The sequence below is a fragment of the Saccostrea echinata genome, unplaced genomic scaffold, assembly GCF_033153115.1.
Source record: "Saccostrea echinata isolate AGI-Se365-2 ecotype Australia unplaced genomic scaffold, CSIRO_AGI_Sech_v1 ptg000013l, whole genome shotgun sequence".
NCBI classification, from domain to species: Eukaryota; Metazoa; Mollusca; class Bivalvia; order Ostreida; family Ostreidae; genus Saccostrea; species Saccostrea echinata.
The window spans coordinates 2,906,712-2,931,592 of NW_026889762.1; the positions used below are offsets into that span (position 1 = coordinate 2,906,712).

General features: G+C 32.4%; 1 protein-coding gene across 1 annotated transcript in view; it reads left to right on the forward strand.

Annotated features, from left to right (window-relative positions):
• LOC133186243 (fibropellin-1-like) overlaps window positions 1-20,217 on the forward strand; it is a 101,956-nt gene extending 81,739 nt beyond the window's left edge. The window contains exon 18 of the mRNA XM_061321472.1: window positions 19,982-20,217. Within this exon, the coding sequence (XP_061177456.1) occupies window positions 19,982-20,217 (236 nt within the window). The remainder of the gene's footprint in view (window positions 1-19,981) is intronic.
• Window positions 20,218-24,881: the final 4,664 nt, after the last annotated feature.

Sequence of the window (24,881 nt, forward strand, 5' to 3'; positions counted from 1 at the left end):
GTTTTGCGTTTAGCTCAGTTCAAAACTCAATTTCAAAGAAACTATTCAAGATATTTTTATCAAATTTCCTATGCTTATAGATATTGATAAGAGCTATTCAACTGCATCAACATTTTTTGACTCTGACCTTTCATTCGACCTTGACATCACTTTTCTTAAATAAGTGTTTAACTCACTTTCAAAGAAACCATTCAAAATAATAAAATCAAACTTCATATGCTGATAGATATTGCTGCGAGCTATTCGACTGCATTAACAATTTTTGACCTTGACCTTACTTTTCTTAAGTTATTGTTTAGCTCAGTTTTAAGGAAACCATTCAAGATAGAGTAATTAAATTCCATATGCTGATACACACTGATGAGAGCTATCAATTGCTTCAACATATTTTGATCTTGATGTTTCCTTTGACCTTGACCTCACTTTTCTTTAATTTGTGTTTAGCTCAGTTTTGAATAAATCATTCATGATATTTTATCAAACTTCATATGCTAATACATACTGATGTTAACTATTCAACTGCATCAACATTTGACCTTTCCTTTGACCTTGACCTCACTTTTCGTATTTAGTGTTAAACTTAGTTTTAAAGAAACCATCCAAGATATTTTTTGTTATACTTAATATGCTGATACATCTTACTGAGAACTATTCAACTATATCAAGAACTTTTAACCTTGCCCTTTCCTGTGACCATGATCTAACTAGTCTTTAATTTGCATTTTATTTAGTTTTAAGTAAACATTTAAAATATTTTTTATGTAAGTTTATGTAATTCACATAATTTGGTGAGAATTTATCATCTATATTGATTTCTTTTAGATTTCAATTTCAATTTTAAAGAAACTATTCATGATATTCCCATCAAAATTTCGTATACTTATACAAATCATCATGTTGCATTACTAATATTTACTCGGCGGGGCATTCATGTCCTATAGATATATTTCTAGTTATTATTGTTTTTGAAAACTTTTACCGAGAAATTGATGATGTTGTGATGTACAGATGCTGATCCAGAAATTTTCTTTACGGGAAAGGTCAGTACCCAATGAAAAAATAGAATAAAAATAATTAAGACCAACAATGAACAATAAAAGATGATTTGTTTGATTTTCGTCGACAAGTCAAAATTGCCCCAACCAATCATTTTTTAACACTTTTGCTTTCTCAGAGAAATATAGGCTACAAATTGTCCGAATCAATTTAAAGTTAAGGTTAATCATTTCTCTAACCTAATAACAGTAAATTTTAAATATGTCTAGATGTATTGTATAGATACAGTCCCTGAAACGTTCTACGTTCCCACTTGAACGGTGAGCGAAATGAACGAACGCTGAACGAACGCAGAGCGAATGAGTGAACAATGTGTGAACGCTGAACGCAATTTGGTGAACGGTTGGTGAACGCTGAACGGTGAGCGAACGCAGAACGCGAACGGAGCGCAAACGCGAGCGCAAAGTGAACGGTGAACGAACGGTGAACGCAAGATGAACGATTTATTCGGAATGTCTCCAATCTTTTCCTTGCATTTTATGCATTCTAATTTTTTCTATTGTTAGGTGCAAAGACATCAATACATCGCCTAAATAAATTAATTTTGGAGTGCCGACATTAGCATACCATGTTATAAATTGTTCTGAACACTTCCAGAACAAATAAATAAATAAATGAATAAATAAATAAACGTTTCCACATTATCGTTAGAAGATGCACATTAAGGACGCCCATTATTTGTGTTTCTTACAATATTTTCTGCATATATATATATATATATTATGTTTAAAATATAAGCTGTTTAGTCACAAAAGAATTATCGCTGTTTTACACTGTTACTAATACAAAACTCTGTAGTCAAAGTAGAGAAAATTACAAGGATACGTGTGTTTCCACACAGAGGCGATTCCATGTAAAAAAAAAATCACAAAGAATTTTTTTTACAAAGCTCTGTGGCTGTGTTACGTAAACACACAGGCATTGTAAAATTTTATGCAATTATATTTTAATGTGACATTTTTATATTTAACGATTTTTTGGCAGACTTCTACCTTAGACCCCCCTTTCCCCGTCATGACATGTGGACAAGAGGATACAAAGAGGCATGCATTCATATTATTTATTATAGATTTGAATTTCAGTACTTGATATTTTAGTAATATGCTGCCATACTTATATATAAAAAGACAAATTATACACACAGAGAGAGAGAGAGAGAGAGAGAGAGATTCCGTCATAGCCCCCCCTTTCCCAAATGCATGTACCCGTATCAAGCGAAAATTCCGAAGTTTTATTTATTTTTTAAATATATCAGATGAAAAAAATCTTTATCAACAAATCAACTTGGTTGGCAGTCATATTTTTTTTCCTGCTTCAAGTTCACACGAAGTCCACGTGCTTGTCCTGTCAAACAAAATCATTTGACACTGTGCTGCTGTAAAAGTCTCGTCACGCCCAAGGCAAAGATCTAGTTTTCCCAAGGAGTTTAAAACACTTTCTTGATCATTTCTAGATCTGATTCAAAACATTGCTCAATAAATGAATAAAAAAATAAAGTGCATTGGACATAAACACTTGTTAATTAATTGCTACCTTACATGCATGAACATTTATAAACTTTTAATGTCACAAAATGCATTGACTTCCTTTTTAATGTGAACTAAAATATACTGAATTCGAAAATACTGACGAAGTGGCAGATTCGGGAAAGGGGGAGGGGGGTCTCTTAACTATATCAAATGGTAAACATATATACAGTTACAGGGATGAAGGATATTTTTCCTCTCTTAAAATAGAGTAGACTTTGACTATATTTGTAAAGAAGGAAACCTTATACCTTTCCAGTTCCACCAAAAATTGCTGTTTTTATTTATTTATTTTTAAGTGTATTCCAGTGTATTACAATTTAAATAAATAATTTTTTAACCATACCATCAATGTGCATCGCTCCGTAGATATTTATTTCGCAATACTACATCTATAATTCTCAGAAATAGTTGTAACATGCACATGTATTTCTACAGTAACAAAACGAGAAAAAAACGTATTAGAAATGAATATTTTGGTAATTATTCAGCAGGTGGTTAATTAAGCGACCTGGATTATCATCTCTCTATCAATGATTTGCGGTCTTTGACTTTATATCAAAATGTTGCAGAGCCGTATCCGTACATGTATATTGCCGTATTTAAATTTAATTTTGTACTAACGTACTAAATGAATATACTTCCAACAACATTTATTTTTATCATAAATTTAATGAATAATCAACAGTTAAGTTAAAAAATAATAATAAATATTGGAGATAATTTTTCCCCAGAAAATAATCATGATACTTTAAACCAGTAAACCCTTACTTTCACGTTCTTTTTCCCTTTAAAAAGATAAGTCTTTTCACTTTGGAGTTCCGAATGACAATGAAGACTGAACGATAAGTGAACGCTGAACGCAAGGTGAACGCAAAATGAACGAACGAAGAGCAAACAGTGAACGCTTTGTGAACGGTGAACGCGAGCACACGGTGAATGCTGAACGCAAAACTGTGAACGGAGAGCGAACGGTGAACGCACGCTGAACGAACGGTGAACGCACGCTGAACGAACGGTGAACGCGGCTAGGATAAGGCTGTCCGAAGAATGTCACAGTGTACCAGCCGTAGTAACTTCTCTAAACTACCTAGCCTGGTTCCCTGTCCCTGTTTTGCTTCGTGTACTCCGCTTCCCGACCAAGGATGAGGCAGGGGACAAGGCTATGAACTACCTAGATATGACGTGATAATGGCATATGACGTCAAGTCACTGCAAATTTGAGCAAAAATGACAGGGAAAGTGTCATAACTTTTACATTCCATTTACATCACATGTTGAAATGTTTTACGTTGATGTTTAATTCATGTGTCTGGATTGTTGTTTTAAGCTGTTATGATGGTGAATATTTGCAGTATAATATCGTTATTTCTTTTTCTTGTCTAACATGTACGTATTCAAACAATTACAGATAATTTAATTTTGTTTGTATTCTAGTCTCTGATTGGTTAATATCCAAAAAGGAACACAAATTATTTCTGTATAACCTGGTTTGGTATGGGGACATCCCCTCCCCCCCCCCCCCCTGACAACCAGCTGAATCATCTGTATCCATACAATCCTCTCATTTCCAGTCCTCGGGATTCATGGAAAGTTTCAAGTTTAATAAATGTACCTTTAATTTCAAACAATAATTCGACCTTACCACATGTAAACAAACAACAAGATTGCTAGGCCTATGTATCAGTTTTCACCTACCCTCGCTTCCCATCACTCCCGCTTCTTCCGTTACTACGGTTGTATTATTGAGCGGCAAATTTGAACTAATAAAAAGCAACGAAATTTTACACCCATAGTTATTTAATGATTTTAAAATTAAATTATAAGGAATGACTCTTATTCTTGGCCAAATTATTCGAGTATAACCTGGTTTGGGTCAGTTTACGCTGTTTTATAATCCGCTTCGCAGATTATAAAGCGTAAACTGACCAAACCAGGTTATACTCGAATAATTTGGCCAAGAATTAGAGTCATTCCTAAAAAAGAATGTGAAATGCCCCCTCCCTCCCCCCCCCCCCCCTTACACGTACGTAGACCAAGTAGAATGTATAAATCTTATATATATTAGACTGCCACAAGTGAATAATAAGGATTGATTGAAGATATTCTGTGTGAATATACTAGAGAAATATGTCCTTTAACTGAATTTTGCTGGGGAATTGTATGTAATTTATCCCATTTTGTATAAATTGCGATGAAGATTGGAAAATGACCCGTTGTATGTGGGTAAGTTGAATTTCTCGTGAAATATTTTCTTAAGAAATAAAATTTAGACTTGCCCCCAGCACTTTATATATACCCAAGAATACGTTTGATTGATTTATGTAACAAGCCGTTCACAATAATTTTGTTTTTCACTTGTGCCGATGCGATTTTTGTGCAACATTTAAGAAAATTTATAAGTGTCCGTCTCGTGATCAACACAGTCATGTGACATCATAAAAATGCTTTTTTATAAGAACTTATTCAATCCTCTTAACAACTTAATTGTGTATGTATACATAGATTAAAAACTGAAATCAAAACAAAGCTCAATTTAAAATAGTATATATATATATATATATATATATATATATATATATATATATATATATATATATATATATATATATATATATATATATATATATATATATATATATATATATATATATCTAATGCATATAAAGCCTTCGTACAGCTTAACTTAGCTGCGAACGAACGGGAAAATGAGAAAGTAGAACGTTTGAGGGACTGTAATAAAAACATGTATATTCTTTTGACAAACTTTCAAAAAAAAAAATAATAATCATGAAAACTAAAAAAACCAACGCAAAAAAATTATGCCTCTGGTATGGATGGGTGGGATGGGATGGTGCTGATCACTTATGAATGAACAGTTTTCTTGCATAATAATAGTAACTCATCTTACCGATTTACAAAGGTATTTCTCACAATGCAATACATATGAATGCCTTTTACCAATATATATGGGGCTTAATGCAATTACATGGTTCCTGAAATTTAAAGGTGTGGGGTGAGTAGATCTTGGTCATTAGTAAATTTATTATATTCATTTTAAAAACATTTTCAAGGACTAAAGTCTAGAAATTATTTTTACATTACAGTATCTTAAGTGTACGATTTCACTAAGCTTAACAAGAAACTCAGACTTAGCAACTAACACGTATTCAACCCCCCCCCCCCCCCCCCCAAAAAAAAAAAAAAAATAAAAAAAAAAAAAAAAAAAAAAAAACCCAAACCAAACAAACAAACAAACAAAAAATCTGAAAAGGTCCAGCAGATTTTTAAAATTACAACAGGTTTATAATTAAAGAATGTGTGCACTTTAGTACGTAATTTGGAACCTATTTGGCTATCCATTTAAAGGTGCATAGACACAGATTTGAAGTTTATATTTTCTCAAATTTTCTGTATAATATCACAACTTATATGTTGCTATAGCATTTCATACGAAAATAAAATTAAAAACTTATTTAATCTGGAAATTATCAAAACTACGAATTTCGGGAGGCGTTTGATTAACACATCCTTGCATTTTCACAATTTTTTAACTTCATCTTTAATACTTAAGAAAAGTAGCAATTTTGTTGTGTATTAATGAATAATATTACATCTATAATCCAGAAAATTCAGAGTAAAAATGTGCGAAAACAAAACCCACTCACTTAAGTATTGTCAGCCCGTGCTCAGTGTTGTGTAGTTGTGTACAGAGTTTAACAAATTGAATACACCCGTGAAACGTAAACTGTTTTTGTAAACAGGGCACGAGCTCTGTTGTTGCTTATGTTTACGTTTCACCGGGTGTGTTCAATTGTTAAACTCTGCACACACCACTGAGCACGGACTGACAACACTGGTGAGAGGATTTTGCTTTCTACATTTCTACTCTGAAATTTCTGCATTATAGATGTAATATTATTCATAAATACACAACAAAATTGCTACTTTTCGAAAGTAATAAGGATAGAGTTAAAATTTGTGAAAGTGCAAGGCTGTGTCTATCAAACGCGTCCAGAAATTCGAAGTTTCAATAACTTCCAAATAAAATAAGATTTTTATCAAATTTTCGTATGAAATGCTATAGCAACATATGTCATGAAATTATATAGAAAATTTGAGTAAATATTAACTTCAAATCTGTGTCTAAGCACCTTTAAAGCTTTGAATTACAATATTCCGCTAAATTAATCTATGATTATTGTGCATGCATATACTTTTCATATTTTTCTTTGAATTTCTTGTCATACATATTTCTATAATTACAGACAATATCATTGAAAAGAACATGTATAAGCCTTAAATTCCTGAAATTTGAACTGAAGCACTTTCGAATTTAAGGTACTTGCAAATAGGCGGAGACATTTAAATCGCATGAATGTTGAATGTAAACGTTAGCACATGATTTTTTCGCATTCAGATTCTACACTACGAATTTAAAATGAAGAAGAGAGATTGCGATTGTGTAGTTTCACGGTGCATAAAAAATGATTCTAATATTTAGGGATAGGGGTGTCTGTAGGTTTCTTCGCCCTACAGACCATAATACAGAGGCGACATGAGCCTATACTTATTAATCGTGCACCTGATTTGCACTGACAATACCATAATTCTTTCAAAACACCACTAACGAAAAATACTAAGTAAAAGAAGAATATATAATCTTTAAACCTTAATAAGATTTTCGCAAAAATATTCAATAGTTTGAAGTTGGGGGTCGATAGACACTGTCACAATAGAAACTTCCAATGACAAAGAAAATGAAATTTTCAATGAAAGCGTTAGCGTATTGAACAGTGGAATGTCGCGTAAGTAAAGTGACTATAATATCAATCGGGTTGAAATGGGTTGACACTCGGGGGCCTGTTAATTTAGTAGCTAACTCGACCGTAGTTTGGAGACTTTTCCAAAAAAATTAGATATGAGCCGCAAACATTGCCCTTTGGATATGTTAAAGTTTAAATCAAAATACATATTTTGTGTAAATTAGACGAATGGACAAGTTGCGGCTCGTTTTAAACAATGTCAATGAAAACTGGTATGCAAATTAAATGAGTAACAATAGAAATGTGACAAATTTGATAGACCCCCGTCGCAAAAGCCAGTGCCGCTCTATATTATTTAATACTTTCAAGTGATATAATACATAAAACCCTGATCTGAAGACATTAATTAATAACTTTGATATAAAAAAGTTAAAAAAAACTTCTGAAATTTATTATTATCAAAGCACTGGGACCCAACTCTCGTAGCGTAAGTGCATTAATCTTTTTGGAAAAAAGCAAATCTATTAGGTAAATCCAGCATATCTGGATCGAAATATTTATCATCAAAGTAAAATAAATGAAGGCTTTTTCTGTAAACTTCTCTGAAAAAAAATTGCAAGAAAACACATTTTGACTGCCACTGGAAAAGTGCAGAAACTGGGTTGGGTCAGAAATTGCAATGATTGTTTCCATTCTTATGTCGATACGATATATCCCGGCGAGCTTGAAATAAAAGATACTACAGAGTCTGACACCTCTGTTTCACATTTATATATTTAACTTGGAAAAGACGTTAATGGTAATCTAACAACAAGCGGCCCGTTTTACAAAAAACTTACGACTAAGACCAGAAACTTAGTTGGTTGTAAAATCTTGAAAAATCATTGATTTCTGTTATAAATTGCTTGCATAAATATATCGTACTAAATTATTTTAAAAAAAATTTAAAAAAATTAAATTAATGTAAAAGAGAAAGTTATTGGCAAAATAACATTTTGGTCCTAGCCATAAGTTCTTTCGTAAAACCGGGCCCAAGATTTATGACAAACAATACTTTAACTTTTCAGTCGTCAACTTCACTTAAGGCCCTGTCACACTGTCAGGATTTTTGCTACAATTTTACACGATTAACTAAAAAATCAGAAATCGCCGACATCCGCCACGCTAGCCTAGCGTTTTTTGTGTTTTGTTTGTTTGTTTGTTTCTCTTTTTTTTTTTGACAGAGGGTGACTTTTCTGAGTCTTTCACGATAGGAATACGATGTCCGCTCAACAATGTTCGAGGCTTGTACGATAACAGAACGAGTTTTGGCGAGTAATGTACGAACAGAGACGATCACAAGACCACAATGTGATCTTTATACGAATATGTACGATGACACGATTTTATACGATGCATTTTCGAATAACTACGACTCTGTACGATGCATACGATTAGTGACGAGTTCATACGAATATACATGTTCTGATATATATATATATATATATATATATATATATATATATATATATATATATATATATATATATATATATATATATATATATTGAGAGAGAGAGAGAGAGAGAGGGAAAGAAGAGAGAGAGAGAGAGACAGTTGCTTTAAATTCATAAGCATCATTTCGAAGTTGGATAATTACGGCAATAGCTACAGTGCGGAGGCTTCAACTGCTGCAATATTTGGGGGAACTTGAAAAGAATATTGCAGAAAATGACGAGGCGATTTAATCCCAGATCACAAAAACAAGACACATGGTTCATAAAGACTGGAACCTGGTTTAGAGTTGGCCATTACCCTTCGGTATTTAGCAACAGGAGAGTCATATACAAGTCTGATGTATGGATTTCGAGTTCCGCATAATACGATTTCCTTGCTGGTTTGTGAAGTTTGTAGAGCTTTGATTTTTAGTGATATTGGAAGAGGTACTCGGTTGGTTTTCTTGATCGTCTTCTTCATTTTCGATATCCTCTTCACTTTCTACCGTTTGAGGTTTGTCAGGTCTATTTGAGCTGTCCAGGCCCAATTTTGTCCGGAACAACAGCAATTAAAAGCATTTAGCAAATATAGAAAGAAAAAAAGTAGATTTATTATTGACTGTTAATGATACTTACCCTTACAGCTTGTCTAAACGAACTATATGGCTGGATAGAAAAGAAAATGAATCTTTGACCCATTTGTCTCTCTCTGTAAGTTCCGTACGGCCGTCACCTGATTTATATTGAGACAACTTTCCATACATAGTGCGCATGCTTTTATACCAGATTTGTAAATCTTCCACTAAAAAAAAACAAAGGTGTAATGTAAATTAAAAAAAAAAAATCTATATTAAGAGTGTAAAAATTTTCCCAAAATGTATTATTTAATGTAAAATTCATGCCTGGAACATCTATTTGTTGAGCCTTTCCTGCCAAAGGCACTGCTTTTTTGTGTAATTTTGTATTCTTTTGATCCTTTATTGTAAAATATAGGTGGTTCTTTAATCATTCTACAAGTTTATCATCTTGTTACTCACTAAAATTGAGGTTCTGTCGCCTCTTTTTTGTAAAGTTTCTGATTCTTCTTGTGGAGATGGTTCTGGATCTTGAGTGAAATCACCACCTTCTTCAGTTTCAGGACTACATGATTTTCAGTTTCTTTTTGCGTTTTCTTACCCTTTCTTCTTGGCCGCATTTTGATTTTTGACAGGGTAATCATCAGATAACTTCTTTTATAGTCAACGCTTACATTCGCACTTATTTGTAGTTCACTCGGTTTACTGCATAATATATACTTCCACTACTGGCTTTCAAAACCCCTGTCCGTATGAAAATCCCCTGTCTTTCTCTGTAACCTACAGCATTTCCACAATTATCTACGGTATATCTACAGTATGGTACGGTATGTCTCCTCTGCATATACAGTAATTCTCAGTATGCCAATGTATGTATCCCCAGCATGCCACTGTTACCTACAGTAGGCCCCAGTACGCCTACGGTAGGCCCCAGTATGGCTACTGCTTCCTACAGTGATCTACGGTATGCCACAGTATATGCCCCAGTAGGCCCCTGTATTGTTCACCGAAGCAAAACGGAAGAAGTATACACACTTCCAGAGGCGCTGTTTATCTAAGATGTGAGGTTGTCAGTTCAGTACACAACTGAAGTCAACTGATACGGGTCTCGTGATCCACATTAGGCAAAAACTTCACGCAAATATTATTGCCACAAAGAAAATATCGAAATGGTCAATAAGGTTGACTGATCTGAAGTGTACATTTCTTGCTGACAAAATAACAAAAATACGCTATAAACATTAAAACTGTTATAATTATTAATTTATTCGTATATTTCATTATGTTTACAATTGTTAAGAGACTTATCAGCTTATAGGGTTATGCAGTGATTCTGAAAAGTTTACAAATCATTGCTTCAAACGAATAAAAAAATAATCATCAATTAATGAATTTTGTTTATTATTTTTTCATTTTTCATTTATTTATTTATTTATTTATTTATTTATTTATTTATTTATTTATTGTTAGTTTATTCCTTCCTTCATTCAAAAAATATTTAATTTAAAGCATCAAATTGGGAAGGGCATACATTACGACCAATAATTCTGCAATGAAGATTTTATTCACTTATAGTACGGCTACATTAGAGACCTAAATGTATATACTAATATATATGCTCCTGGATAGTGGCTACATGTGCTTGTAAAATATATTCCTTGGTGTTTTAATAAACTTGAACACGTCGTGTAACTAATGACCTATATCCTTAGTATAATGGTCCCTGGTGTAAGTAAATCTCACCGATGCAAATATCTGAAAAGCAATCCGCGTCGATACAGGAATGTAAAATTTATTTTATTTAGATTTTCTGCCTGCTCAGCGAGAAAAAAGTCTTTTAATCTGGGTACATGTAACCATTCTAATAAATGAACATAGCTGTATACGACAGCAGTGGGTCTGTCATAGTATCTAATGACATGGTATCTTTAGGGAACACAGCTCTTTTTCTTTATTGTCAACCGATTATTTTTTTTTTCAATCGACCTTTGTTCATTATCTACAACTTTAACATTTTTTGACAATTATATTTTACATATAATAACATGCTGTCCAGGCACGGATCCAAGGATTTTTCCAGGAGGGGGGGGGGGATATTCCACCCCAATTCCAAAAAAAATTAACGCAAATTCCATTTCCTTAACGTGAAAAAAAACTATTTCATGGTGGGATCCACGCTTTCGGGGGGTGGGGGGGGGGGGTGGAGGAGGTTCAATCTCATGTTTTATTTGCTTCAATATAACTTGGTTCGGAATGCCCCCCCCCTCCCCCCCCCCCCAGGTTAGAGCATGCTGTCAGTATTAATTTTAATCGGAGAAATTCAATATTAAACGTATAATACAAGATCAGTTTATGTAAAAGAGGCACAAGTAAATTATATGTAATTGCCGACGGACAGTGAATTGTGTAATCTGTATAAAAACTGCATGTAGACATGGTTTTCTAAGAAATATTGGCATTTCAAATTTACAAAATAACGATTTAAATGTTCTATTCAGATATCTATTAACTCATTTCCCACGTCAAAATGCGAGTTTCAAATATAATGCATATAACATACACTGTAAGACAAAGAAAAATCACACGTATGTAATTAATATATATTGCTAAAAGTGATTTATAGGTCCGATGGGCCGGGTGTTGTACATATATGCTTATTTGACTAATGAACGTAAAATTAACGCAAATTCCATTTCCTTAACGTGAAAAAAAACTATTTCATGGTGGGATCCACGCTTTCGGGGGGGGGGGGGGGGTTATTGTATACACAAGTCACTATGTTTAATAAAATATTTACTTACTTACTTATAATTGTATATAATTTTAAAGCAAAATTCATGCGAAAACCTTTTTTTCTTTTTTCTGTCTTTTTTTTCCTAGGGGGCAAAGCAAACAAGCCACCATTTTTTTTTTTAAAAAAATCTGACGTTTTGTGTTTAATGAGGGAACAAGTTTACTATTAAACAGAGATGAATTAAAAAATATATCGAACCTATTAATTCCGGCTTGGTTGACAAGAAGTGCGACATCTATTTTGTACATGGAAATTTCTGGGGGGGGGGGGGGGTAGTTATACAATGGAAAATTAAATCGAAAGTCAAATATTTATTATCAAAACACGTTTACTTAGAACAACAATATTAGACAGACAAGAAGCTCATCTTGAGTTCCCCCTACGAAATATATACGTTTAGAAAGGTACATAAAAAATTGATTATTTTAGATACCGTTTTGATTCTCTTAAAAACATAGTATAACTACATCACAAATGTTTCATCATAAAGTTACGGGATCGAGATCCGGAAAAACTCCTCAAAAGAAATCGCAAGAGGCTGACCTTGACAGATGAATTAAACGAGGACGCATTTTTCTTCATAATCATCTTTCTGAATGTATTATAGTAAGTTCAAGCTGTAGTGTGTGTTTCTCATAGTGAATCCTAAAAGGTGCAATTGTCATGATTGTGCGGGACTTCATTACTTTTTTGGTTACTCAGTGGACACTGGTTGTCACAGGAGTTCGGAATTTTATCAATAAAGTCAATAGACTCACTCGATTGACCAAGCATGAGCTATGCGTTTGCGTATTGGCTGTGCTAACGCATACATGTAGCTCATGCTAGGTCAATCGATGCTAGGTCAATCAAATGATTTAACTTTATTTATAAAATTAACTTTATTAATAAAATTGCGAACTCCTGTGATCGAGGCTGTAAATAATCTGGTAATACAACTTCCATTATCAATAACGTACGTAGTAATTGTCAGTGTTTTTTTCCCGAAATCCTTAGTAGGAAGACAATCCAATTAGATGATAGCTTTTCCGTGTAAGCAGACTTAGCAAGCCACTTGTTCATGCTAAAAAACAGAAAATGGTATGGATTCTCCGTGATCGGGTTGGTGACAGTGACGATGCAAATGGACCTGATTAGCTGTATCAGTCTAACGTAATAGTGTACAGTGTAACAGTAATACTTTGTTGTGACTTGACTTCTACATTTTGATCGATGTGAATGGATTATGTTTACTGTAGCATGACATATTTTTAGATTAATGGAAAAATCTTTAGTTAAAACGAATTCGTTATTTGTGTCAGTGATTGTGATGTTCATATTATGAAACACAATATAGGCCTATAGCTGTGTTAAAAATATATTGAACACGTTCGACAATTTCAAGAAATGGAGACCCTAAAAATTATTTTGCCGTGTCTGGCAATTAAAAAAAGTTACTCAGTATTTGATATTAATTTCTTTCTTTCTTTCTTTCTTTTTTTTGGGGGGGGGGGGGGTGGGGTGGGGGTGGGGGGTTATTTCTAATTGTCAGGGATGAATATACATAATTCAATATATATGACGTGTAAATATATACATGCATGTTTACAAAAAATTGCTTTTATATTGGTTTATCTTAAGTTAATCGTAATTTAGAATTTGTGTTTCCATTCTCTTTGCAGTAAATCAGCACATAAAACTATAATAAATAACTAGATTGAAGAACAGTCTTCGTTTACTGTTCATAGTGCTAGCTGTCGATACTGATAACGTACTAAAGACCAAGGAGTTCGTAAAGTAAGCATTTTAGATTGAGGATTTAGGATATTACGATATTTATCGCATACTGTTGGACGAAGGATAAATGTACATGTATCACATTGACATGACATTAACAGGTATTGGTGGGGAAGTCCTTTCCCCAGCATTGTCGTGCATTTCATATCATGTGTCAAATAACGAATGCGAACAACTCCGTTTGTTTTGGCGTTTTTGCACTGTAGATGTATATATACACGGAAATATCATTTTTAACCCCCCCCCCTCCCAGAAGCAGCGTACATGTTAAAAGATTTCATTCACTCTTATATATATATATATAATATAAATTTCTTTTACAGTATAACAGGATTTTATTCTTATTTTCACTGTTTAGTACAATGAATTCTAATAAAAGATCATTCAATTTCAATCCATTTGTCCTTAATTACAGATCAAAGAATTATATCAGACTTCGATCTCGCTTAGGTTGGTGTTGGGAAAATTGATAACCCGCTCTAATTTATGTTGAATAATCAAATTATTGAATTTAAATGTTTGATTATTTTGATATTACTGCCATGTCTTTATCTAATTACATGCATTTTACAAACAGTATAAACTTTTACATCTTCGGGCCAGTCTACATCGTAATTCGTAATTCATATTCGCACGTGTCACAATTTTCAATTTTTAAAGGACAAAAAAGTGTATGCATCTGCAGTGCCTTGGTATTTATAATGGAGTCAGAAATTTATCATCGCAGGTAAAAAACTCTTCGGTGTTTGATTTCTGAGAATAAATTGAAAATAACATGCTAGTTCGTTGCGCCAATTTGTATACCGGATCTTGTTCTGATCAGGAGCCCGTGGACTGTGGAATCATGTACATGATTAACAGAATTTATAAATGTTGCTGATTTCTGTAATGCAGAATAGACCATGGGTAAACGTTATCGTTTTTTTTTTTATTTCTAACCCCGACACTTAGCATCGTTTTGAGGGTGAGGAAATGGGGGAATAGCTTTTTAAAAAGTCAGATTTCTTTCTTTCTTTCTTTTTTTTTTTTTTTTTTTTTTTTTTTTTTTGACGCTCTGAATTGTTTGAGAAAAAAAATTAGTCATGCATATTTCCGTGCCCTGTCTTGTGTCTAAGTATGTTTTTGAGGTTATAGTCAGAAAGAATGAGTTTGATACGAACAATTTAAAATAAATTTTCAAAATAATGATACAACTTATAGCATTTCTGGAATTAATAAAGACTTAGTATTGAATTGTCTTCTTCTTTTTTTCCAAAGGTTTGAGAGATATATCTAGGTGTTTTAAATTCCGATTTTTTTCACATCAGTTAGCGTACGATACAAACTGCATATAAAGCAGAGTAAATTTTAAATCAGTAGATTTTGATATAAAACTGACGGAAGATTTTGGTTCATTTCATGTACGGATCCTGTTTTATCCTTATTTCTCAACTGTTTTCGCTGACCTTTGTTTAAAATAACTTCTTATCCATTTATTTTGCGTAATCTAAAGTGTAATTATGTTTCTCTCTCTCTCTCTCTCTCTCTCTGGACTCGAATTATTTTAATGACTGCATATTTCAATGTACCAGTGAATAAGAGGATTATAGGCATTCGTGCCTGCTTTTCAATGCATTTTACATTACAAATATATGATATTTTTAAAATAGAAATTGTATAGCCGAAACTTATATTTTTAATTCATGCGTTTCACCCCTTAAAGAAGCGCCTAAGAAACAACATCGATGTTGAAAGTATTAGCAAGAATAAAGTACAAATTAGCAGTAATAATTGTAAATATATTGTTTTTCAGTGTTCATTTTTTTTTTTTTTTTTTGGATATTTTTTTTTTTTTCAATTAAAGTTTTCTAGCATATCTTTACTATAAATTAAACTGATATTTCATAGTGAATGTGAAAACAGTCTTGTTACGAGTGGTCAGTCAGTTGTTTATCTAGTCCTAACACCAGTGGTCAGACGCAGACAGAGAACAATAGGCAATTAGGACCTATTGTTAAGCTGACCACTGCAAATTACATTAGATATACTAGAACCTACCCTGGTTCTGCCTCAGTGCATACAATGAAGTTGATAAATAAAAAGAAAACCGCGGGGCGGATCAATGATTCTTAATCATAAGTGGGTCTGAAAATTGAAACTAGATGATAGAGTAAATGAAATTATTATTAAATTATAAATTCATTTCATTTTAAACAAAATTAATTCTGTATCACCATAAGAACCATAAGAGCATACTAATTAATTTTATGATCGGAAATCGGAAAATTTTGTTCTGATAAGGTCGAAATTATGCAGAATTTCATTACAACTAATCAGGCCCTGTCTTTAGCGTATTTTACGGAGACAAGAGGGGGTGGCTTATAAACTTAATAGCTTTATACAATCCTCCAATTATAAAAAGTTTGAGCTCTCAGCAGTTTGAAATATTTATAAAAGTTGCGTATAAATTAAAAAGAAAATGATTGATCGATTTCACAATCGAAACTTGATCGACTTTTTGCAGAATATTACGTAAATCAAAACGCAGACTAGGATTCGACAGAAATGCAACAACAAAAAAATGGAAAATTACATTCAAATGATTTCTGGGCCGTTTTAAAATAACGAGAAAAAGAGAAAAGAAGAATAACATTTCAGTGCTGTTAATAATTGTTTCTGAATTCGTTACATAAATACATAAAAATTCAATATTATCTGAATACGACTTATAATTTAATTTTATCAAGTAAGCGTCAGAAAGAATAATTTGTTATCACGTCCCTCAGTTCATTAGCCACTGTCATTTTTATTAATGGCATCATTTTTAACATTATTTATCGGGAATTATGCTCGTAGATTAAAAAAAAAAAAACCTTCTTTACAAACATGTTCATTTTATCTGATTGAAAAACATGCGGGCTTAATACGAACTATAATTCTTCTTTTTAATAAGTTCGAAGAAAGTCCAAATATGTTTATTTAATGTGTCAAAACAGACTGACCTTGTTGATGATTCGATGATTCAAAGTGATATAAAGATTCTCAGCCACTTACAATAGGACAGGACTTTTTCTTGAAATAATGGTGATTAATTATCGTTATTTCTAATATATTGACCGTATCCCCGTCTGAAATAAATCTATTATACTATTTTTTTTTTTATTTTATTTGTTACAACATAGCAAGTATATCATTACTTTAGAGATGTAATGTACAAAAACAATTCATCATAATCTTCTTCATAAATAATTTTTAGCGATGAATAGCTTCAACTGTAGAAACATTGCCTCTTAAAACATTGTGTACTTCTACCTTTTTGCTTCGGTTAACAATACAGGGGCCTACTGGGGCATATACTGTGGCATACCGTAGATCACTGTAGGAAGCTGTAGCCATACTGGGGCCTACCGTAGGCGTACTGGGGCCTACTGTAGGTAACAGTGGCATGCTGGGGATACATACAGTGGCATACTGAGAATTACTGTATATGCAGAGGAGACATACCGTACCATACTGTAGATATACCGTAGATAATTGTGGAAATGCTGTAGGTTACAGAGAAAGACAGGGGATTTTCATACGGACAGGGGTTTTGAAAGCCAGTAGTGTTCGTTACCGGAAAAAAAAAAAACAAAACAAAACGTAGAGCTTCTTTTTTACTTTATAAGTCCGAACTTGAAAGATTATATTCCAAAGACACTGCTCAAAGCTCACATTTAATATTGGAGTTGTTTTAGATGATTAATAATTGCTTCAAATATTGTACAAACGCTTTGACGTTTGCATGTACATAAAATAGTTTGGTAATATTGAGCCCTGGGTTAGATTATAATTGCGAAACTTGTACTGCTGTCTAAAACTATGTACACATATATCACGTAAAAAAAAAAACTCAATGCTTTATCGACACGATAGCACCTACGTCTCTTTGAACAATGGTTTATGCCGATGTATTATTAGTTGATATATTAAGGTTTCATAAAGCAAATTTTGTAAATATGATCGTAGAAATAAAAGATTATACATCATTTTTTAATATTTCTTTCATAAATCTAAAAAAAATAAATGGAAAATGAGTGTCCAAGTGACAATTCAAGTTGCCCTTTATTTTCAACACAACTGAGTACTTGTAATAGCCCATAATGCATTGAGACTCATTCATCAGTGGGCAAAGTAAACAGAGAGCTAATTTACATGCAAATTTATGCTGACGTCCAAAAATCTAGTGGTCTCGACCTGTTTATTTGTTATTAAGAAGTTGAAATTTACCACCCCCTTCACCACCTACGAAATAGAATTTTTGACTTTTTACGCCCCACCCCTTTTCCCTGAAGAAATGATACTTATCAGCATATTTATATGCATAGTTTATGTGATTTAATTTCTATGACGACATAAATGTTTTTTTTTTCCTTTGTTGGAATGAAAATTAACGTTGCAATTTTTAAAGGAAAAAAATACATAACTCACTACTTATTTTTCATCAACATTTTTCCCATGCTAACAATAAAAGAACCCATTTTGTGTTTAAGTAAAAGCAGGCCAAAGTCATCATAGAGTGAGACATTTTTTTGAAACAGGGAACACGTGAACAAAAGGATTGAATTATCAATATTTTCCCAAAACTTAGCTTCCCGTTGTTAAAAGTTATCGTAAATTACGCAAATTTTACCCATAAATATTTCTGTACGCACTTTGATAAAAATATGCTTTGAACATTGAGTTGTCATTCCTTATGCTTTCAATATTTTTAAATTCATTATTATTAAAAAAAATCAATTCATGTCGTCAATGTTTTAGATTTTTACGCACATCTTTTATACATTTAAATAAACATGTATTTTTTTAAAAAAAAATATTCCAGGAAAAAAAAGACTTAAAGCAATATCCACAAGCGCAAGGTCAATGCGATAAACAATGAACTGGAGTGTTCCAGGGGTTGATGTAAAAATGCACACCCTTCCTTTCTAACAAAGCTACCACCATTTGAACACTTTGGTCCTAGATACGTGTGAGCAATCCCAAGCAGCATCTACATGTAAAATCATTCATTCTCTTTCGGGCATTTTCCTGTCTACAGTCAAAAATTGTTGATATCTCGGTGTTCCAAGACGTTGCTATTCTTGAATTTGTTATTACGCATTGATCACTTATGTTTAGCCATATAATGGTTTTAACCCCTCTAATTTAATTTAAAACTTGGCCAAATGACATTTCAGGAATATTGTTGCGATAGATGATATATCAAGAATCTTTCTGCGCTTCAACAGTGAATTTTTTAGTCTTGACAAAACGTGTCTTTGTAACGTAAACGGGCAAAAAATGACATGCTGAGTGAGGCATCTTTTATCTTAAAATATAGCTGTTTATTTTTTTTATATAGATCATTGGAAAATCAAAAAAAAATATTGCATATTTATTCGATAAAATGTGTTCTTTATCTACAAAGTTTTACTGGTTTCATACATATAGCTCGCCTAAATAGAACTTATCCGCGAAATTTTCTAACAACCCTCGTATATTAATCAAAATTATATTTTATAGGCTCGCATGTGTTACAAAGCGATAATGGTAGCTGTATTGTTATATCGAATCTGTCTGTACAATGACGATATGAGAATTGAAAACAATTATATATACAAATATGGACTTCAGTGTAGGTCGATATGTGCTTATAAGGACTACAAGTGATATTGACCGAAGACACAGAAAGTGATAGCGACCGAGTCTGTAAGGTATTGACCGTTCACTAAAGTCCATATTAATTATATATAATAACTCGAAGCGAATGATCTCGAACAGTCCTAAACCCGGCTGTCACTACGCGACAATGGAAAACATGGTTCTTACATATTTTCACCTCACACTCTACGTAACTCCAGCGGACGCGCTTTGGGATCAGTATTACAAAAAGGAGGAATATATTCAGCCAATGAAAATGAGGAAAATAATTGTTTATATAATATTATGAATTTTGCGCATTACAGTTGCATTATCAATGTACATACAGAGTGTTTTTTTTAATCTGTTATAGGTGATAAAATGTCTGAATTGTCCGGGATGTACTTCAGCACCTTTGACAGGGATAATGATGGGAATCCAAGATCTGACTGTGCTAATGGCTATGGCGGGGGCTGGTGGTTTAATAGCTGTGCTTGGGCTTACCTCAATGGTCCCTGGTCATCTCCAGGGTGGTATAATCCTTGGTTTCCTTTAATAACTGAAGGGAGAGAAGTGAGGGAGACGAAGATGATGATTAAACGTCGATAGGTACATTATTCATTTTTTTTTCTACATAATTTGACTGACATTTCAAACACGTCTTCTGTTTTATACATTAATAACGATACCACTGAACATAGAAGTATGAAATTTTCAGTGATGATAGAGCAACCTTGTTTATCTCAACCACCGATGTTCAATATGTCCCAAAAATAGACATATCGAGAATTTCAAATTTTATAACACCCTTTTTATAATTTTTAACTTAAAATATGTTTTTAAAACATAAACAAAAGAAGTGCAGAATTACTAATTAAAGCTTTCAATTGCTATCTCAAACAGGGGCTAACCCCTTTAATAAGGGATCTAGAGGGTCGAAAGTTTTTTCAGGATATTTCAAAAAAGTATTGAAAATGTGTACATGTAATATACCTAGGAAACAATGTTGTTCAAAATGACAAGTAGAAGCTAGAGATGTTATTAATTCCAGTTAAGTGTGTCGTTTCGCATTACGTCACGATCTTTTACGACAGATGCGCCCAGCGTAAACAATTCACATCCCTGTTGTGCGATTGTGAACTCATTTTATCAACATTGACACGGAAATAATCTGTTGCACAAGCAACCAATCAGGGTTAAAAAGAAACTTCCAGCCATAAAGCTTGCGGTTAGGACGCGTGTACTATTTAACTTGAGCGCAGTGTCATCATAGGTTGTGACGTAATGCAAAACGGCAGACTTAACTCTATCGAGTATCGTCACTTTAGACAACCTACGGTAAAACTGCAAGTAACTAAAAATGACTTATTTCTGCAGATATGAACATGAAATCAAATGATTTATTTCACCTAAGTCAATTATCTGTCGACTGGGGTCATTTTCAGTCAAACCAGTCTTGAATTGCTTTGTGTCACGAAAAGATTCCAATAAACAAAATCCAAAATAAAGATCTACATCATATTTGGTCTGGAGGCCTTCTTTTTAATGAATGGTTTATTTAAACAATAAAATGCTTTCTTTGGTTGTTAGTATGGAAATTAACGTCGCAGCTGTTGCAGAAAAAATACATAATCCGCGTAAGCGGATTATGTAATTTTTTGCTGCAATAGCTGCGACGTTAATTTCCATACTAACAACCAAAGAAAGACATTTTATTGTTTATATTTATATCTGTATAAATAATCATTTGAAGTAGGATTATAAATTATAATTATCGTATTATTTATAGGTACGTCATAGTACGTTTCATTGATGGAACAGCCACTGATCAAGAAATCTGTACACGTGATATGCCTAATGTTAGGCAATGGTTTTCTTAAGAAATAAAGGAAAACATATTCAGTGGATATAAATATTTTCATATACTCATCTTACAAGCAATTGGACGGAAGACATACTCGTTGCTTTGCAACGAGATTTGCTCTAGTTGCATGTAATCATCATTATTACTGTTTTTTTTTTCACTTTTTGTTTTTTGTATTTTTTGTATTTGTTGTTTTTTTTTTTTTATCAGTTAATGAAAAACATCTTTGAAATCCAAGTTTCTGTTATTCAAAATTCTGATGTCCGAAGTTTTATTTTTGCTTTTTTCTAATGATGAAAGATCTTTTTGTTTCTTTTAAATTTCTTTATCTTTTTTTCTTATAGGTTCATGCGCAATAAATCAATGGATTGACGATTACATGGAAGTTTTAAAAACAGACTTTTTTTTTTTTTTTTTTTTTTTTTTTTATAAAAGAATTACTTTATATGTGTATTAATTTTGTATTCTTTGTATTCTAAATGCTTCTAAATGTCATAGCATAAAATGACGATTCTTGTAAAAATATTATTTTAACGGCTTTTCCGTGTAAATTACATCATAGATGTTATAAATTATTGTTATTTTCTTTATATTGAATAACCTCTGCATATAACATGTGTGGTGTTAACAAATTGGAAACTAGAAATATATTGTTCTTATTTTGAGGAAAAAAAAATAGTTACCTGTGCAGATATGTAAAATTAAGATTCATACCAAATGTTATTTTGTTTCTTTTACTTAATTTGACAAAATGTACCGTCTACCTAATTAATACATAGGGTTCTTGGCGTGTGTATCCGGTGAAGTGGAGGTACTTACTTCTTCTAAGCACCTGATTCCACCTCTGAAATTTACGGAGGTCCGTGTTTTATGCCCTTGTCACAAATTTGTATTGTTTGTAGGTTTTCCCCCTTTTGAGGGCAATCATTGTTTATTATCTTGACCGTTTTCAGTTTTCATAATGAAACTTTATCCACTAGAGTTTTTTTGATTGAAAATACATTGTAAATCAAAAGAGGCGGATTTCCCCCATTTACGATCAGTATATGCAATAAAGTGTGTACTTTTCATTAATTGTTCAGCGAACTTTTCATGCAGAAATACAAAACAAAAACAAAGAAACATAGAAAAATAGGATAGATTTAAAAAAAAAAAATATTCGTACATTTCAAGAAACGTCTTTCCCAAAAATCATTTGCATGTGTATATTAACTTATTTAAGGAATGTTTTCAAGTTTTGTTTGAGTTATCGGTGTGTAAATCTCATAGACTTGTCACGTTGGCATATAGCGTGCTTTATGAAAAATATGCCTACGTGCAAGTCTGTGTTATTTACACACCAATAATTCACACTAAACTTAAAAGCATTCCTTATATTTACATTTTACATGTTTAAATGCGCCAAAAATATACTCAGTGTTTGAATTTCTCGCTGCCCTATATTGTCATACATGATTTTTTTTATTAACGTCTCTGTAACCTCATTGTGACGGTACTTTAGCACGAGGTTCTCTGTGCATATTTCTGCGCGTGAGTATACACAAAAATGGCTTTCAAATCAATTTCACAATTGGGTTAGTAAAAAAAAAGCAAATATTAAAAATATTTTAATAAATGTCCATTTTGAGGTATGACGAATAATGACGTTTCGTCTTTTTAACACTCTCTAGTTAGTTAATTTCTATCTAAAGTGTATATTTACAATATTAGGAATGCGTTTATTACCGTTTATTATATCCACAATTTTCTGAGCATAAATTTAAGTGAGCATCTTACGTAAATTTTTCCCTCGCTTTCACCACTTAGATTGCCATCTGAATTCTTTGTTTTCTTAGCTTCCTTCTTCTTTTTGGCTTTAGGAAATATTTTCGCGTCTTAAATCATCTTTCTTATCATTTTCCTACCGTTATTACTGTACATTATGTATTTTTCAAAATTTTGGAGCCCAATTATTTACCCATGCATGCACTCAGAAAGCAGAGGGACTTATGATTGTAAACCTATTTGCTTCAAATATTATATACAAACAATATCTTGTTAAACCAAGTGTATGTAAAATATTTTATAAATATATACCTTCTATTTTAAACACCCCTTTTTTTTTATAATTGCATATGTGTTCATGTGTTTGTCCTACTTGTGTGTCTGGGCAGAAAAACGTTGCAGATTGGCTTTTATGTCTGACTGAAATGAAGTGATTCAGGTCATCTTAATATATATAATTAAGGTAGGTTAGTGGGCTCAATCTTGTAAAAAATATGCTTTTATAAGTTAGACATATATCCCAGCAATCTATAGACAAAAGAAAACTTATATGTCAAAGTGTTTATTTTTCCGCTATTGCCTCTCAGCGGTATATACTCCGAAATGCAAAATACTAAAATTAATGAAAATGTACCTGTCCACGAATTTTCATTTACTAGTATTCAAAAAAGTTTTGCAGTGTGATTTAATACAGTGGGTTTGCGCAGCCTGGGGAGAAAGGGGTGTGTGTGTGTGATGAGTCTAGTGTGATAATTATTTTTCAAAATATACTGTCATTGTAATGTTTGAAATAATAAAATTCTATAAATTTTTCGATGTCAAATCGCCAGAAATTCCTTTTCTTGCAAAATATCAGTATATGCTTCAACTTGTCCGCCGACGATCGATACACGTTGTCCATAAAAAAGTTACACTGCACAAAGATGTGTAATATATATATATATATATATATATATATATATATATATATATATATATATATATATATATATATATATATATATATATATATATATATATATAGTAGAAATCGAAATCTTTTGTTTATAAAATAATACACCAATCAACAATAATGTCTTATGACATTTTCAGTTTTTGTGTAGAAGTTAAAGCAATACATTCTAGTAAAATTGTTGGCAAATGAGTATGAGTAAATTATACATATTCTACATCACTGCCAGGACAATGTTCATATTTTTTAATTTAACATTCATATCTTAATTAACAAATGTTTATTCCACGTCACATCGGATGTACTGGCGGTGGTGATGGCGGTGGAGGTGAGGGTGATGATGTTGATGCCCCTTTTCTGCTTTTGCATTTTGATTTCCCGTCTGGGAACGCACTTTGGGAAGTTTTGATATCGGGCACAATCCAGTGTTATTTGCCACGCTATTTAAAGTATTAATATAGTATAATCAAATTTGTTTGTTATTTTTATTATTGATTTCTCTTACGGTTTTCTTCTACAAGTCTCTACCCTTCAATGGAAAAACAATTCTGTTCAATTCTTTAATTAATTATTCTAAACAACTTTTTTCCATTAGGATGATTTACAATATTTTATAATTAACCCGGCGTAATACCCCTTCCTTATTTGTCTGACGTCTTGGTACACTAGAATTTGTCCGAGGCTTTTTCTTCG